This window comes from Hippocampus guttulatus, chromosome 23 (genome assembly GCF_054856545.1).
Source record: "Hippocampus guttulatus isolate MCC_2025c chromosome 23, RoL_Hgut_1.0, whole genome shotgun sequence".
NCBI classification, from domain to species: Eukaryota; Metazoa; Chordata; class Actinopteri; order Syngnathiformes; family Syngnathidae; genus Hippocampus; species Hippocampus guttulatus.
In genome coordinates, this window is record NC_141283.1 from 190681 (window position 1) to 206632 (window position 15952).

General features: G+C 45.3%; 1 protein-coding gene across 1 annotated transcript; it reads left to right on the forward strand.

Moving 5' to 3' along the window:
• The first annotated feature begins 6214 nt into the window (after positions 1 to 6214).
• Positions 6215 to 13920, forward strand: LOC147185552 (tribbles homolog 2-like). The gene is made up of 3 exons (XM_086104476.1): positions 6215 to 7618; positions 9770 to 10062; positions 11654 to 13920. The coding sequence occupies exons 1-3, from the start codon at positions 7349 to 7351 to the stop codon at positions 12102 to 12104; spliced, it is 1014 nt and encodes a 337-aa protein (XP_085960602.1). The 5' UTR covers positions 6215 to 7348; the 3' UTR covers positions 12105 to 13920.
• The last annotated feature ends 2032 nt before the right edge of the window (positions 13921 to 15952 follow it).

Genomic DNA, 15952 nt, shown 5'->3' on the forward strand with positions numbered 1-15952 from the left:
TGAAGCCGATAAGATTTTAGCTGTGAATCTTTTCCAGACAGGCGTCATGGCAACACACTTACCACAGAATTTAAAAATAGCCCTCACAAGGACAGCCGCCACCCAGAGACATTGCACTTTTTGGCGACTTGAATGGTTTTGAGGAATGAGAGCTTTTTAAATTTTTTTTTTTTTGGAAGGTAGTCCAAGTTCTTGCTGAGCTCCTTTCCTAGTCATTTGGAGCAATCACAGGCCACCATGTGGACACCAAATCATCCCCTGTGAGACCGCAGAGGAACGTCAAAAGCATTGCCAGGTTGCTGATCAGATGTTGTCTTGCGGGGAATATTTTGTCAAAACAACTTTCCACATTTAATTTTAAAAAAAGGATATTTATAAATCACTTTGTCTACTATCGGCAGGCTGTAAAGTGCAACCGTATTGACCCTAAGATGTCTGCGAATGCCTGTTTTAGCCAATCAAAAGCATGATGGAAGTTGTTTCCAGAAAACTCTTTCCTACAACAAAGATCTAATGCAATGGAAAATGAAGTCAAGTTGAATATCAGCCGAGATTCTACAGCTTTTGGATGAGTTCCCCGGTAGGATCATTAAAGTACGAGTGCTAGGATTCCACCCAAATTGGCTGCTTTGAATAAAAAATGGCCGACTTCCTGTTTGATTTTTGGCTTGGATCCTAGAAACTTTTTCATGTGTCTTGTTATGATCGACATTCATGTCGATTAGCGAACTAGTGTTGGACCCCTTCTCAGAGTGAAACCTCATTATACTCAACATGTCATTTGAGGGTCCCTCATCTGTTTCTGATTGGGGCTCATTTCGGCCAATTTCTTGGAAGGAATTTGTCCAAAGCATGAAAAATTTGGGAATTCATCCAAAATGGCTGCTTCGAGCCAAAATGTCTGACTTTCTGTCCGATGACAGGAAAGAAAGCGCCTAATTTCTTGCTGATCAGTGAGACTTGTTTTTCTAACTTTCTAGGGGCGGCTCCCAAACGACTTTTGAGAGGCTTTGTATATGAGACCCCTGGAATAGATCCATTTGCACTTGGGTCTCGAGTCTGCAGGAATTGGTTTCCTTTCTACGAAATTGAGGCCACCCAAAATAGGTAAGTCTTCGCCGCATCGCCTGCTATTTGGGACTGAAAAATCACTGTCAGCCTTTGCGGTGACGTGACGCAACCAACAGCCAATAGATGAGCTCTAAAAACACCAGAAAGAGGAAACTTTGCAAACAATCAAGAGAGCGGCATCACCTTGGGGTAATAAATGCAGAAAGAATCACGCCTTGTTTATAGCGACCCTGCAAAATTCAGTCTTTGTAAAATCCCAGTCTGAGAGACGGGCGTGAGAGCAGGTATGAGATGATGATGATGATGATGATGATAATGACGACGACATCTTTTCCAAATCTCAACATTTTCTGATGAACAGGCAGCTTTCGTCTCTCGAGAGTATCATCTTGTTAGCCCCTCTGCTCCACCTCCCGTATGACAAACGGGACCAATGATTTGGATGAATTTGCATCATGTGTGTATGCTAATAGGCAATAAACATACTGTGGATTGTTAAACAGCTGCCTTCCTGCCGACCGTGCTCTTTAAGGCTCAAACAGGCTCCGACTTGTAGCCAGGGAGCTTGTTTGTTTCGACGATCCTGTTCCACTCCAATCCTCTCCGTGGCAGTAATTCACTTTAATTACCACAACGGGACGTCAAACAACAATTTCTTCCCCCGTCTACTAGTTGGAGTTTCCCCTCTTCCCCCGCTCAGCGGTAATGAAGTTTCGTAGGAGGGCCGCGCAAGGCAGGAAGGTGGGAGGTTTGAAAGTGAAAGTGGCCCAAATGGAAATCAGATGCAAGGCACAGCCAGCGGTCTGAAAGCTTGTGACCTTTGAGAGTTTGCCGGATGTGGAAATTGTTGCTTAGCAGGTTTTCTGAGCCCACACAGGCGCACATACTGTACACACTCGCACGTCGGTGCATACAGCACCTGGGCTCAGGTGACAGTGCAAACATTGAACACACGGAACGTACAGTAAGAGACTGCAGTGGCGATGACTCATCCGTCCATTGATGAGCTTAACAGCCATCCACTCCACTCCGGGGTTCTGCCTGGGCTTGGCTCCCTCGTGGCTCAAACAACCCCCTTCTCCCCCCACCCTCCTCCCTCTTCCCGCTCCCTTACCCAACAGCACATCTCCTTCCCTTCAGCAGAGCATCTTAAATTAGAGCTCTGGCAGGGGGCCATGCGAGAGTGCAGCACACACGCAGACAGACAGACATTCACACCTCTGGAAGTCTGAGTCAGAAAAGAGGAGCCGTGCTGCGAGACTCGCTCCTCACTTTGGCCGACAACATGCGTCTGTGCCAAAAGCCGTTTTTTGCGCCAGAGACATGTGCGCATTTTGGGAGAGTACGCGCAGATTGTGTCTCAATGGCACTGGCGAATAAATCCTGGCATGACCCGTTCTGCCGCTCATGTACCAATCTATGGGGAGTACAGTGTGAAAGTTGTCATTATTGCCACTCCTCTACCACCTCAGCATCGGACGCGGCAGCTAGCATATTGTATTTGACAGCGATGCACACTGTCCCAATTCGGCATAGTTCTGTTTGAAATGATACCGCCGATTCTGTTCGCAGGAGTGCCGTGTGAAATGTCTTTCTCTGATAGATCACACCCGAACCTTGCTCAAACCCAATCAAACCAGTAAACACCATGGAGTCACACATCGGAAAAGTACTGAGACATTGTTTAGGCTGCGTGAACCCCCTGCAAGGGTGTAGACCAAGGTAGGAGACAGAGGGAATAAACGAGGGGGTGGCAGACATTCTCCAGGCACCGTGCGCAGTCGGGCTCCCAGACCTGTTAGTAGGATGTGTTCTCCCGTCCGAGGAAATTGCTTTTGCCTCACAACTGTTGGATTGCGCTTCATCTCACGTCGCGCAAATAATACACCTGCGTCAAAACTGCCCTCCCCACATCATCCGTCCTCATTCTGAAGCCATTTTATTTGGATAGCATGTGCGCTAGCTATTCATGCTAATTGGCCCAAAAAGTAAACTGATTAGCAGATGCGATTAAAGTTGAAGGCGTATGTGAGCATGTTCCAGAAAGAGCCCAAAAAACCCACAGAAATGCCTTAATAGGCATTATTTTAGTGATGGCCAAGAATAAAAACAAAAACAAAAACAACAATTCTGAGAATTTGCAAACCGCAAATTAGAACTAGAATCCTCAGGCATTGTTAAGCGCTGACGTATGCTCCACACACCCATTCGTGCCAGTCTCCGATGGTCAAATATGTTGCAAACACATCATTCCTGTCAGAGCTAATACCGCAAACGTTGACAGTAATCACAGGCCGTTCAATACTGTTTTTTTTTCTCCCCCATCTTCAAGCTATTTGGCCCGCGGCAGTGGTCTTTAGAGACGACAGTCAAATTATTATCTTAAATAGCGATTCATCCTTGAAATGGGCACAGTCCTCCCTTTGTGCTTCCATCATCCAACTATTCAGATTTTATTTATTTTTTTGTACGGAACGACGGACACTCTTATCTGCCTTTGTCCTCAATCCGGCATGGCCTAGATTCTCATGTGATCAACTTTTAAAGCACAAGCTGTCCCTCTGGAGGCATACTTTAAAAAAGTCAACGAGGAAAAGAAAAACTTGCTTACGGTGAAGGATTTGTCCATTTGCACCTGCTATCCGGTCTGTGTTGCCGGAGACAAAACAGGAAGCCGCGTTCAGGAAATTGAGTTTCAGGTGTTGACATGCAAGTGCTAGAGGTGCCTTTTATTGGCCTTCATTTGTCGTACAGGACCCAACCTGTCGGGTCAAAAATAAAAGTAAAAGGATCTGCAGGTTTACGTTACATTCTGAAAACTGCAACATAGAAAACATGGATATTCGCTGGTATGTTGGCAGCCAATTTCAATGTTTAAGGCCCTTTATGTAGTTTAGTTACGGGTATTCCTGAATGGAGTAAATTCACCCCCTGCCCAGGGGCGGTTCTGGATCAATTTCACTGAGGGGGCCGGGCTGGGGCCAGGGGTTTTGATGGGGGGGGGGGGGCACATTCAACCCAGGGCTAAAAAGACGGATTCGAAATCTTATTTGACTTTTTATTTCTTCAAACTTTGAAATTGTCGCGTCGGCGACTCGGCACGACTGCGTAATCTGCGCTCGGAGGGGGGGCCACAGGGGGGGCCAGAATCGGTGCTACAGGGGCACTGGCCCCCGTTGGCCCCCCCCAGAACCGCCACTGCCCCTGCCCCACCCTTGGAATTTCACACACAACATCTCATGATTAAAACATGAAGACAAAACGTTTTGCGTATCCACAGCCTTTGCTCAATACTTTGTTGACGCAACTTTGTCTGCTTCAAGCGTTTTTGACGACGCACTCAGAGGGACCCTATCAAAGCTGCATTTTTCTGTACCCTTCCCCAGATTTCTGCCTCGAGACACACCCTGTCTCAAAGCGTTTACAGACAATTCATTTTACTTCATGCGTAGTCTGTGCTCAACCGTGAGGCCTTACATAGCGCCATGTTTTTGATCAAACTATTGATGTGTTCGCATCTACGTTGGTGAAGTCGATTAGCATAGCGCTGCTGTCTTAGTTGCACTCCCAAGTTGAAAATCGAACACGCGCCATCACAACATTGTGATGAAAAATGCCACTGCATCATGCGTCGCTCGGTAATCTATTTCCGAAGTGTAAGCGGGACGCCTTGTGATGCGCCGTGGGCGCGCTCGAAAATGAATCGTTGACTTGACTGACGCCGCCGTCATTTTCCTTTTCAAGCACACATGACAGGTAACTCTTGATAAGAACGGCGTGCGAGTGTGTGCGTTTATGTTGTGGTGCTGTATAATATTTCTCGGGGGGGATGGAGAAAGGTTGCCATGGCAGCAGCGTGAATGAATGTGTCTGTGTGAGAGCTTTTTATGAGAGGCCAACTGAGGACAGCGTGATTGTCATTTCGCCGTCGCTTATCTTGCAAGCCGCTGAACGCCATGACAAGGGTTTTTTTTTCCAAACTGACCTTCCGCCTTGTGCGGAGACATAATAGCGACATAACCATACCCTCGGATTTCATGTTTCAAGTGCTGCGGATGTCTGAGAGGATCTTGCTGATGTGGGAAAGGCAGTGTCAGCGTCAAAGCACATCGCGGATGGAGGCATTCGGTCAGTTTAAGGGGTCACATTCTGCTACTCAATAAATGTTTGATAATCATTTTCTGCCAGCAACTAGTACACTAATCCATCTGCTGTCAAAATACGAGGCCTGGAATTCAATTCAAGATGGCTACTGGTACTTCAAACCAAAATAGCCGACTTCCTGTTCATATTAGGTCATGGCCCCTTGAGACTTTTTCGTGCGTCCTGTTTTGATAGACTCACACAATTTTGTGTCGATCTGTGATCAAATATATTGACATATATTTTTGCCAGGGTACACAAAATCAGTGAGTTTTTAGGAATGCCGGGGGCCTTCTGCCACATTCTTGAGCTAGATTGCACACCACTGCGACGATGACGCTGAGCTCCGGCCCCTGGAGGCCCGACAGCTCGTTTAGGGTGAGTAACGCCACTGTGAGGATGTGAGGAAGCTTAGCCATCCTCTGGCAGTTGACCTCTGCCAGTCTTCTAGGACACGTCAGTCATAAGATAGCAGTCTGGTGGAGTGGGTGGGCGGGCGACGAGGGGGTTGTCTGGAAAGCCGATGATGACGATTCCCAGCGGGTTTTTCTCGAGTGTGTAGAAGGGATTGTCAATTAGGATTCATGAGTGGTTACCACATCTGCCTCACAAACGAAAGGAGGCTTGTCTTTAGGGATTTGTCTTGTGCATTGGAAGTTTTCATACCAGTTTGGACAGAAAACCCCCCCAAAAGAGTCAGTCACAGAGCAAGAAGGGAGACGGTTTCATGTGTATGTTACGTTTTACAGTATAACAGTACAATAATAATTTATTCCCATCAGATCTGTGCATCTTCCCACAAAATTATTCGATGCAGTTTTCAGTATGTGGGGTGTGAGACGATGAAAGGCTGGATCGATTTGAACGTGGACTGCTTCGATTCGGTTGATGAATCCTGCCTCTGTTCTTCTTCCCTGAAAGAGGGAAGCACCACTCCTCAACCCCCCGGCACCCCTCTCATCGTTCCGAGAGGAAACACATTTGGAATGCTGCACATTACAGGAGCGTCTCACCATTCCTCCTCCATCCTCTCCCCAATCTAATTTGCCAGCACGCGATGCATTCAAATTCCACGTGTCACGTGAGCGCTCGGCATTTGCATAATCCTGGAAAGAAGGAGGGCGGTGTGAGCCAATAGGAACCCGGAGTGGCAGTGACGTAAGGAAGGCGGGGCAGGAGGCTTCTCGCTTGCAGTACGTGACGTTCGAGTCAGTGTGCACTGTGCAGCTTTACTCTGCACTGAAGGAACCAGGCAGGATATCCCACTATCTGTCCTCCCCTCCTAGCCAGCCCAGGGAAGAGGCACCGCGGCGTCACGGGAGATAGGATGCCCTGCTAAATCAAGGGATAGGCCCGGGAAAATCAGCCGGCCCCGTCCTTTCTTTCCTTCATTCCTCCCGCACGACAAGCGACACCCTCCTTCCACCTGGAAGCGAGAGAGAAAGAGAGAGAGGACGTCTGCTTCTCCTCACAAAACAACCCACCACCACGTCCACTTTACCCCGCCCCCCCCCACCCCCAACTCGTGTGCACGGGGGGTTCTCCGTGACGACCCCCGCGCGTGGATTCTATGGAACAAGGGCCGACCTGGTACTTGTTAACACGAAGGCTAACTAGTTAGCTACACCTGCTAATCACCGTTTTTCGATATCGACTGGGAACAAGTTTACTTTGTCTACTTATTATTTCTTTTGTACTGCTTTCACGAGCATTCGTTCGGATCTATTGTCTCTATTTTACGAAACGATTTTATAAATGGTTTTTAATACACCGGTAAATAAGCTAACACACGAGCAGATGCTTTATAGCTCGCGTTCAGTGCATTAAAACTGAATCTTTTTTCTTTTTCTTTTTTACAGTTTAATGCATTTTTTGAACGATTTAACGCAACATAATAAGGGCCGTTAAGTGGTTTGGAAAACGTTCTCCGTGCATTTGGGACGTTTTCAGGTGAATGGGAAAACAAAGGCGAGTGGAGTCTGCTATGATTTTACCTCTTATCCTGCAAGTTGCTTTTTAATTCAATTAACCCTGCAAACCAAACGAGCGCTATCCCGACCGAGGAAGACCCCAAAGCGGACTGAAGCAGTCGTCATCGCCGATCCCGGTGGAGCTATTAAACCAACATTCCCCCATGAACATACAGAGGTCACGTCCTATTAACATTTCACGTCATGGCAGATCGCGGCACAAATCGCACGACTTCGAAGATCTATCTTGCCTGAGGAGCGCCGAGTCGCACCAGAGCTTCAGCCCCAACCTCGGCTCGCCCAGTCCCCCGGAAACCCCAGACGCCTCGCACTGTATCTCCCGCATCGGGGACTACCTCCTGCTGGAGCCCCTGGAGGGGGACCACGTCTTCAGGGCTGCTCACCTGCACAGCGGCGAGGAGCTAGTCTGCAAGGTGGGCCCACACACATCAAGTGCATACACATTTGCCCATGTGCACAAATATTCAAATTTCATTTGCATTGATCCACAAGCGAGCGCTCTGCACTACTTGGCTCGCATTTCAAATACCCAGAGAGGAGCCTCATGGAAAAAGCGAATGGGATCGCATGACGTAACGTTCATTATGGTGCAAGAAGAACGCGCGCGAGCGCGCACCCGCCGCTTCAATCCAACACAAGATTTGCATGTAAAATGTGCCACTGAAAGGGAATTCCTCATTTCTGATGCAGTCGTTTAAATGTACTGCACAGTGTTATTGTAGTTATGCTTTGCACCGGTACATTCCGTCATACCGGCGAGCTGTTCCTTTGACGAGCTGAGGTTTATGAAATTTACCGCCAGCAGAGTATGAATGTGCGAATGCATGAATAATGTATCCGTTGTGAGCGCTTTGAGTGTCTAGTGTCCAGAAAGGCGCCGTATAAATCTGATGCATTGTTATTATTATTATTATTATTGTGCACTGGATACCAACATTCTCATAGCACCCGATAGGCTGCAACTTGACACCTCACTGGCGGTGTCGTTAAAAAAAAGACAAGTAATGCTGCGTTGTTGATAACGATGCGCGTCATAAAAGTTGAACAAATAAAAAATCTGTAATCATTTTTTCAAATAATGTATGGTCTGTAGTGCCCTCAGATGGCCAGGAAGAGCACTGACTTTGTCAAGAAGGCACAAAGCTTATTTTCCCATTGCCAACCATGTGTCAATTTGTATATTTATTTCAAAGTATAAATTAGGGAAAGACCAATCTTCGGTGCCAATATTCTTCATCTTGATGCGTTAGAGCTGACTTTTTTTTAAAAACCCGTCAAGCATAATAGAGCCACTTAAAATGGGTTATTTCGGCTCTGACAGGGAGACTATGCAAAAGTAAGTGTCATTTCTGCGTGCCTAATACTGTGTTTTCACTGTAAATCCATGAGGCATGAAATTGCTTTATTATGTCATAATAAGCACACTTGAATTGCCCACCCGTTGACCGTTTGCCCCCAAAATGCCAAGGCACCCTATCATTGGTTGTGCAGGAGTTTTTTTTTTTTGCCTCACTCAAATTGTCCTCAAAATGAGGGTGGTTCGAGCGTGGGTTTTTTTTCTCCCTCTCTCCCTCCCCTGTGGTTTCTTTCTGACCTTCGGGTTGAGTGAACGCTGGCGCGTTTTGGCTGCCGCTGCTCAACCCGTATTGTTTTGTGTTTTTTGTTATTGTAAAGTGTCCTTGGGTGTCTTGAAAGGCGCTTATAAATAAAATGTATTATTATTATTATTATTATTATTGGCTGATCAATCCCGCCATTGATCCCTTCCGCCAGCTCAGCCGTCTCAAGGAGGTTTTAAGATGAGGCGCTGTGGGGAGTTCTTTTCTGCCGCGAGCGCGGGAAGCGAGTCAATCTGAGGAAGAGGAGTGTGGGGAGTGGGGTTGCCACGGCAACTCAAGGGACACTGCAACATGGGGATGCAGTGCATCGCTAATATGACACACTTTTATTCCTCATCAATATACCAAATCCCATTTCAAGGGGCGTTGTGATTGCTGATAGATGCCACACGTTAAAAAAAAAAAAAAAATTTTTTTTTTTTTGCTTCATTAAATGAAGTTCCTCCCCTCACTTCTACGTCATTGCTCTAAAATGCCAAACCCCCAAATTTGTGGTGGTGGAAATTGAATTTGGTCGACTTTGGAATCATTTACAACCGCGTGGTCGTATCATTCAACTGAAGCATTTCAATACAAACTGTAACTCCCCCTGGTCATCTGTTTGATAATACTGAAGAGAATGAAATAAAAGACCATGTTCAATTTTATTTACTAGATGTCCCTGAATGCACCTCCCGTAGCTATAACGTGGCCGGTGTTGTAAAGATGAATGATGGCTGCGCAGAACCGCAAGCCAACATTGATTACACAACCGAATGGGTGAGAAATAGCACCCAAGGAAACCAATATTTTCATGTCACCACTCCTGGATTTGCCTGATGCTGAATAGTAAACAATCCCCTGGAAACAGAAAATAAAATTTCACACGTTGTGTAACGCCATCTTTGCAGGTTGACTAAAATGGCTTCCCAACATCATTTGTCACTTTGTTGCCCTCTGTCTCAGGTGTTGGACGTGGGCCGCTACCAGGACTCTCTGGCGGCCTACTTCGCCCTGGGCCACCACCAGCACATCAACCAGGTCCTGGAGGTCCTGCTGGGCGAGACCCGGGCCTACGCCTTCTTCGAGCGCAGCCATGGCGACATGCACTCGTTTGTGCGCACCTGCAAGAAGCTGCGCGAGGACGAGGCCGCCCGCCTCTTCTACCAGATCGCCTCGGCCGTGGCGCACTGCCACGACAGCGGCCTGGTGCTGCGAGACCTCAAACTGAGGAAGTTTGTTTTCAAGAACGAGGACAGGTGAGTGGTCTGGCCAAAACTCAACATATGGACCAATTCACGATTGTGTCTAAGGTACTGTATGTTTGTGTTGCATCGGTTCCTAATCACTTACAAATTACATGGCAAATGATTAAGGTTAGTAGGCAGACTGGGAGATAAATGCAACTGTTGCTAGTTCAATCATAATTAAGGTCAGATAATGATTGGAATTACAGATCAAATAGTAAATCTGTGCATCCATTTCATCCTACCGTAGCTCAATTTGGCAACAAACTGTACGAATGGCGCCCTCGGGTGGTTAAGTGGTGAAGCGCAGTGTGCCACCGTTGCTTCGCCACACAATCAAGTTAAAAAGGATTCTCCCGTGTTCGCCTTGAATCATTGAAAAATGTCCCGCTACAGCATCACGCGTGTGCATTTCTAAGGCGCCCACCTCCATTTGGGCGTTTAAGAAAAAATCTTACAAGGCACAATGGCGACGATAAACATTGCGAGTCTCCCGCTTTCGAAATGGCGTATTACTTCACTGTGATCGGGCATAAGTGATGAGAAAATTGGACCTTCAATTTGACTTTTTTTGGGGAGCATTTTCTTTCCTCACAACATTTAAGAGGGACCGCACGCTCTTCATCTGGTTTTAAAGCTTTTGTTACTTAACAGCACTCCAGGGTATGCTCAGTCTCCTTCCAGTGCGCTTTTCCAGAGCAAACACGAGCTGTTCTGTCATTTTTACGTGCGTGCGTGTGTGTGTGTGTGTGTGGTTGGGGCGCAGACATTCAACTACTCTTATTTCAGCCCACTTTATACAAAATAAAATCCCCTCGTTGCACCGACACGTTTGTCTTTTTTTTTTTTTATCTAAACGAGCGCTCAGCATTAATCCTGAGGAATTACCCGCCTCGCTTCCTCTTGTCTTCAAAATATCTTTCCGTCAAGCCTAATTACCCCGCTTGTGCCGCTTTAATTAACAGGCCCTTTCGCACGGAGGTCACGTAAACGGCATAAATTTCTTTCTTTTGTTGCCCTATTTTGACAATTTTTACAGAGCAGAGTTAAGATCCTACAAAATCACCGCATCAGAAACCTAGTTGAGGATTATTCAGTTCGGATCAAAATAATCAGTTTTAATTCTAAGTAAATCAGTTTCCCATCACTGGTGAGCTATCTTTTAGAACAGACCGGTGAGCTACTCATGTTGTCCTAGGGGTTTACTAGTACCTGCTGGCACCATTTTTCTTTTTCTTTTGGGGGGAATAATGCACATTAATCAGAGCAAAAAAGGCATCCGTGTTGGCCTTGTCTCGATTGTCTTGCTCCCTCCCTCCCTCCCTCCTATGCTTGCTGAGAAGGAGAAAAAAAAAGTTAATTGGAGGCAATTAACGTCCGAGTGGCAGCTCAGTTCCTCAACCCTCCAATGTATTTTTGTCGCCGCTTTTGAAATGTCTTTCCTTTTTTTCCCAATGGGGAGAATGTCAGGAGTGATTGAATGCCTGTTTGTATGCGTGCTAAAGACCCCCTCCGATATTACGACAAAACGATGGGGAAAATGGTGGCGTTCCCCCGATCATTGTCCTCACATGTTGTTGTTGTGCTCCGGTGCGCCACGAAGGAGTTCCCTGAAGCTGGAGAGCCTGGAGGACACGTACATGCTGGCGGGCAGCGACGACTCGCTGTCCGACAAACACGGCTGCCCGGCCTACGTCAGCCCCGAGATCCTCAACGCGGGCGGCAGCTACTCGGGTAAGGCGGCCGATGTGTGGAGCCTGGGCGTCATGCTCTACACCATCCTGGTGGGCCGCTACCCCTTCCACGACGTGGAGCCCGGCTCGCTCTTCAGCAAGATCCGCCGCGGCCACTTCAGCGTGCCCGACACACTCACGCCAAAGGCCAAGTGCCTGATCCGCGCTATTTTGCGCCGCGAGCCCACCGAGCGCCTCACCTCACGCGAGATTCTCCAGCACCCCTGGTTCGCCGCCGCCGCCGCTTCCCCGGGAGGGCGAGGGGAGCCGGAACAGATGGTACCGGAGGTGACCATGGAAGAGGAGCACTTATTCAGTTGAGCACACGCCCAAGCACAAACGGACTACAGCTGTCGTTTAGCCATGTTGTTGCTTTCCACCCCCCCTGCCCCCCAGACAGAAAAAAAACTCTCCAAGCCTGGCATGATAAACATTGGAAGCTGACCCACAAATAATAATGTAGCATCATGTGCTGTTCAAGAAACATTTTTTTGTAATTATTCTTTTTGGTTTGATATGGTGCTCGATTTCTGACACTACGGCAAGCATGAAGGGACAGACCGGCGATTGGATTCTTCATCATTACTGGGATTGAAACAAAACAAAAAAAGATTTTCATCGTTGCTCCTCTGCTTTCAGTCTCGGAATGTTTTTCCCGCATTCCGCTGTAGCGTCCACTTGATGCGTGTCCCACCATTTTAAATTTAGAACTTTAGGGGTTGGGAATTTTCAAAGTTGGACATCTTTTGTGGTGTATCATGTGAATTTTGGGGAATAACAGACAGGTGAACCGTGCACTCTAAATCGTCCGTCAGTGTGACTGCGAGTGTGAATGATTGTTTGTATGTGTGCCTTGTGACTGGCTGGCAACCTGTTCAGGGTGTCCCCCGCCTTCTGCCCGAAGACAGCTGGGGTAGGCTCCAGCACGTCCGTCACCCCCGCGAGGATAAGTGCATTAGAAAATGGATGAATAAGGAATTTACCCGCCACATTTTTTGTTTGTTTTACAGGGTTTCAGTCATCAAGGTCAAAACAATCCCTGAAGGTTGGTTTACCAACTCTTTTTGAATTGCCGTTTTTTAAAATCTTGTTTATGCGATGAGGTTTACGATTTTGTTTTGTAATCATCAGACGTCCATGCAAAATAATGTCAACAGATTTATTTCCAAGTACTAATACAGTTACTGCAAAAACAGGGTTCCCCCCGACCAATCAAACATAAATTGGCATACATGACCACACCCTGAACACGCGTTGGGGCTTCACCGTATTCCCCTAAATTCCCATGAAATCTAACTTTGAAAATGTCTGGAATTTTGCAACCCGTGGAATAGTCTTCTGTTACAAATAAATGCCAACTATTTCGTGGCGGTGTGCACTTAACGTGTGGCTACCGTTTAAAATTTTGTATTTAAAGTTTTTGGGAAAACGAGAGTGCGGCGTTTATTTAAATTAAACAGCTATACATGAATATATGTGTACATACATATATATGTATGTATATATATATATATATACAGTATATATATATATCAAGAAGTATAAATCTATATATTTAAAAGTACTACATTGCAGGGTTTGAGTTTTTCTTTTGACACAGGACGTTGTCTCACGCTCGCAATCCACCTTATGGGCTACTATTCCCACCGCCACTCCCCCTCTTCGATCGGAAAGCACTTGCAGAACTCCGGGTCGCGCTGTGCATTATGGGTAAGGGTACTTTGGCTCCCAACTTTTGCTTTTTTTTTTTTTTTTCCTCCCCCTACCTGGACTCCCACACATGCGCAGCAGAGATCTGCAAGTGGTTTATTCTCAATGTTCCTTGAATTTGCAAGGGCGGGGTCTGGTCCAGCCTGGATGGCCACCTCCACAAAAGTCCTCCTCCCCTCTAGTAAAAATTTTTTTTAAAACTTTTTTTTTCTTTTTCCCTTGTAGGTGGAGCTTCCTTTTTGATTTAAATTGGTGCTGATTTGGTACTAGTGAGAAAGGGGTACCAGGGAAGGCATTTTTTTTTTTTGTGGTGCATGGTGGGATATCTGCCTCAGATGTTCAGATGATATCGTTTAAAACCATTTCTGGTGAGATTCTGGTGTTTTGTCCAAATTTATTATTACGTCAATAAAATTGTGAACTGCGATTTGGTGTCATGCTGTAATTTTATCCAAGCTTGTATTTAATGTAAACACAAGATCAGGATGAACAGATGAAGCAGAATCACGATGAATTCATATTTGCATGTATTTTCATAAAACTGAAATACATGTCTATTTGTGCACATATACATATCGGTGATGTATATATGTATCTATTCATGCATTTATGTACAGTATGTGTATAAATGTGTTGAATCAAAATCGCTATATAAATCTTATCATTCTTAATTATTTTTATTCGGTTACTTTTAATTTTATTATTCAAATCATAGTGACCCACATTGACAAAAACTGGGGTTTTTTTGTATGTTGAATTTCCCCCCATTACATTTTGTCACGTGGTTGCACAAACTAAAATCATTTGGATCCAGATAGAACTTTAAAGTAGATTTATAGTCAAATCAAAATGACATCTTCTCTTATTATACAATAATACTTTCATTTTTTTTTTAAATTTATTTTGGAGCTACAGTGCATGTTTATCCATTAGACAGCCACAATTACTTTAGCTCTACCGTGTGGCCAAAAGGCGTATTAATGTACAATTTTGCCTTGGAAATTCACGGTCAAGTCATACTAAAATCTAACAGAAGCATTTTTTTACATCCTGTTACATATTTTAGAAAACAGTAACGCCCATTAACCAAATGAAATGAATTACTATCGCGAATTAGATGTGTAATGGCAAAGGCAACGTTAAAATTATTTCAAGAAACTCTGCTCTAAACGGATGCACTTTTCTTATCTCAGAGCTTTATTGGATACGTTAGGTTTTGTGCTGCTCCACAAGCTCCTTTTTATGCTGCTCGTTTGTCAAGGACTTAACGTGGCAATAAAGTGTCACGTTGGCGTTGTCCCTCTATCAGCTGCTCTTGTGTGGACATCAACTTTTGTGATATGCAGTATATACTGTATATGTTTGTTTATATGACCGCAGGCGACATGTGACATTGTTTGATGGGTTTACCGCACGCCTAATTGCACAACGCAAACTCCCGAGGGCCTCATACAAGTCACGTCATGTGATCTGATGTAGTCGGCATTCTGGCCTACAAGCCACAATTTGAAGGCTTGCAAACAAAATTGTATTAAAATTCATCCCCGAAAAAAGTCCAAAATGTTCCAAAAATGTTGACCCCCCCCAAAAAAAAAATTCACCCAAAATTGTCCCCCCAAAATTGCAACCAAAAAAATCACTCCAAAAGGTGTTGTCAAATAAATAAATAAGGAATCAGGCCAAAATTCTGATGAAAAGAAAAATGAAAATGAAAAATTTACTCCATTTTAAATGATTTTTTTGTCTTTTGTCAGACACTTAACCAAATAACTAAAATCTTGGTGCAAAAGTTCCTCAAAAGGGAAGCTCTTTAAATCAGAATCTGTGTGAAACAAAAGCCAAGCAACCGCTACTTTGATAGCCCCTGTGAATGTGATTACGAATTAAAACGGGCCAAGACCAAGTGCTCCGACACGGTCTTCAAAACATGGACTTGTCTCGACTGTGACTTCAGTCTTTCACTGGAAATCCGCGGCTGTGTTTTTATGCATGAATAGACTTACTTTCCTCAGAGGAAAAACCAAGCATTATAGCAAGCAATTAACCTTCAAAAAAAAAAAAAAAAGAAAAGCTCAGTGGCGGCGGCGGGGTCAGAGTGAATCAATGCTGTTTCATTTCCAGACAGAGATAATGGATCAACGCAGACATACTGTCTGACAGCATAAATGTTTAGTTTTTTGTTTGTGTGTATGTGTGTAATTTCACTTCCATAAGACCCCCACTTAGTTGATCTGCCCTGCCTATAATACATAAGGAGTCGTAAGCAGGAAGTACTTTGACAAAATGAGTTTCATCAAAAAGAATCAAACTGAATGAAATCGTTCCGCATTCAAATGAACATTTGTTCAATTGTATCGCACTCCATGTATCAAGATATGTTTGGAATCATCTCCTAATTGTGACCAAACTTTTTTTTCCAACCTGGTCACCTCCCCCAAAAAATGACCCGGAATTTCCTG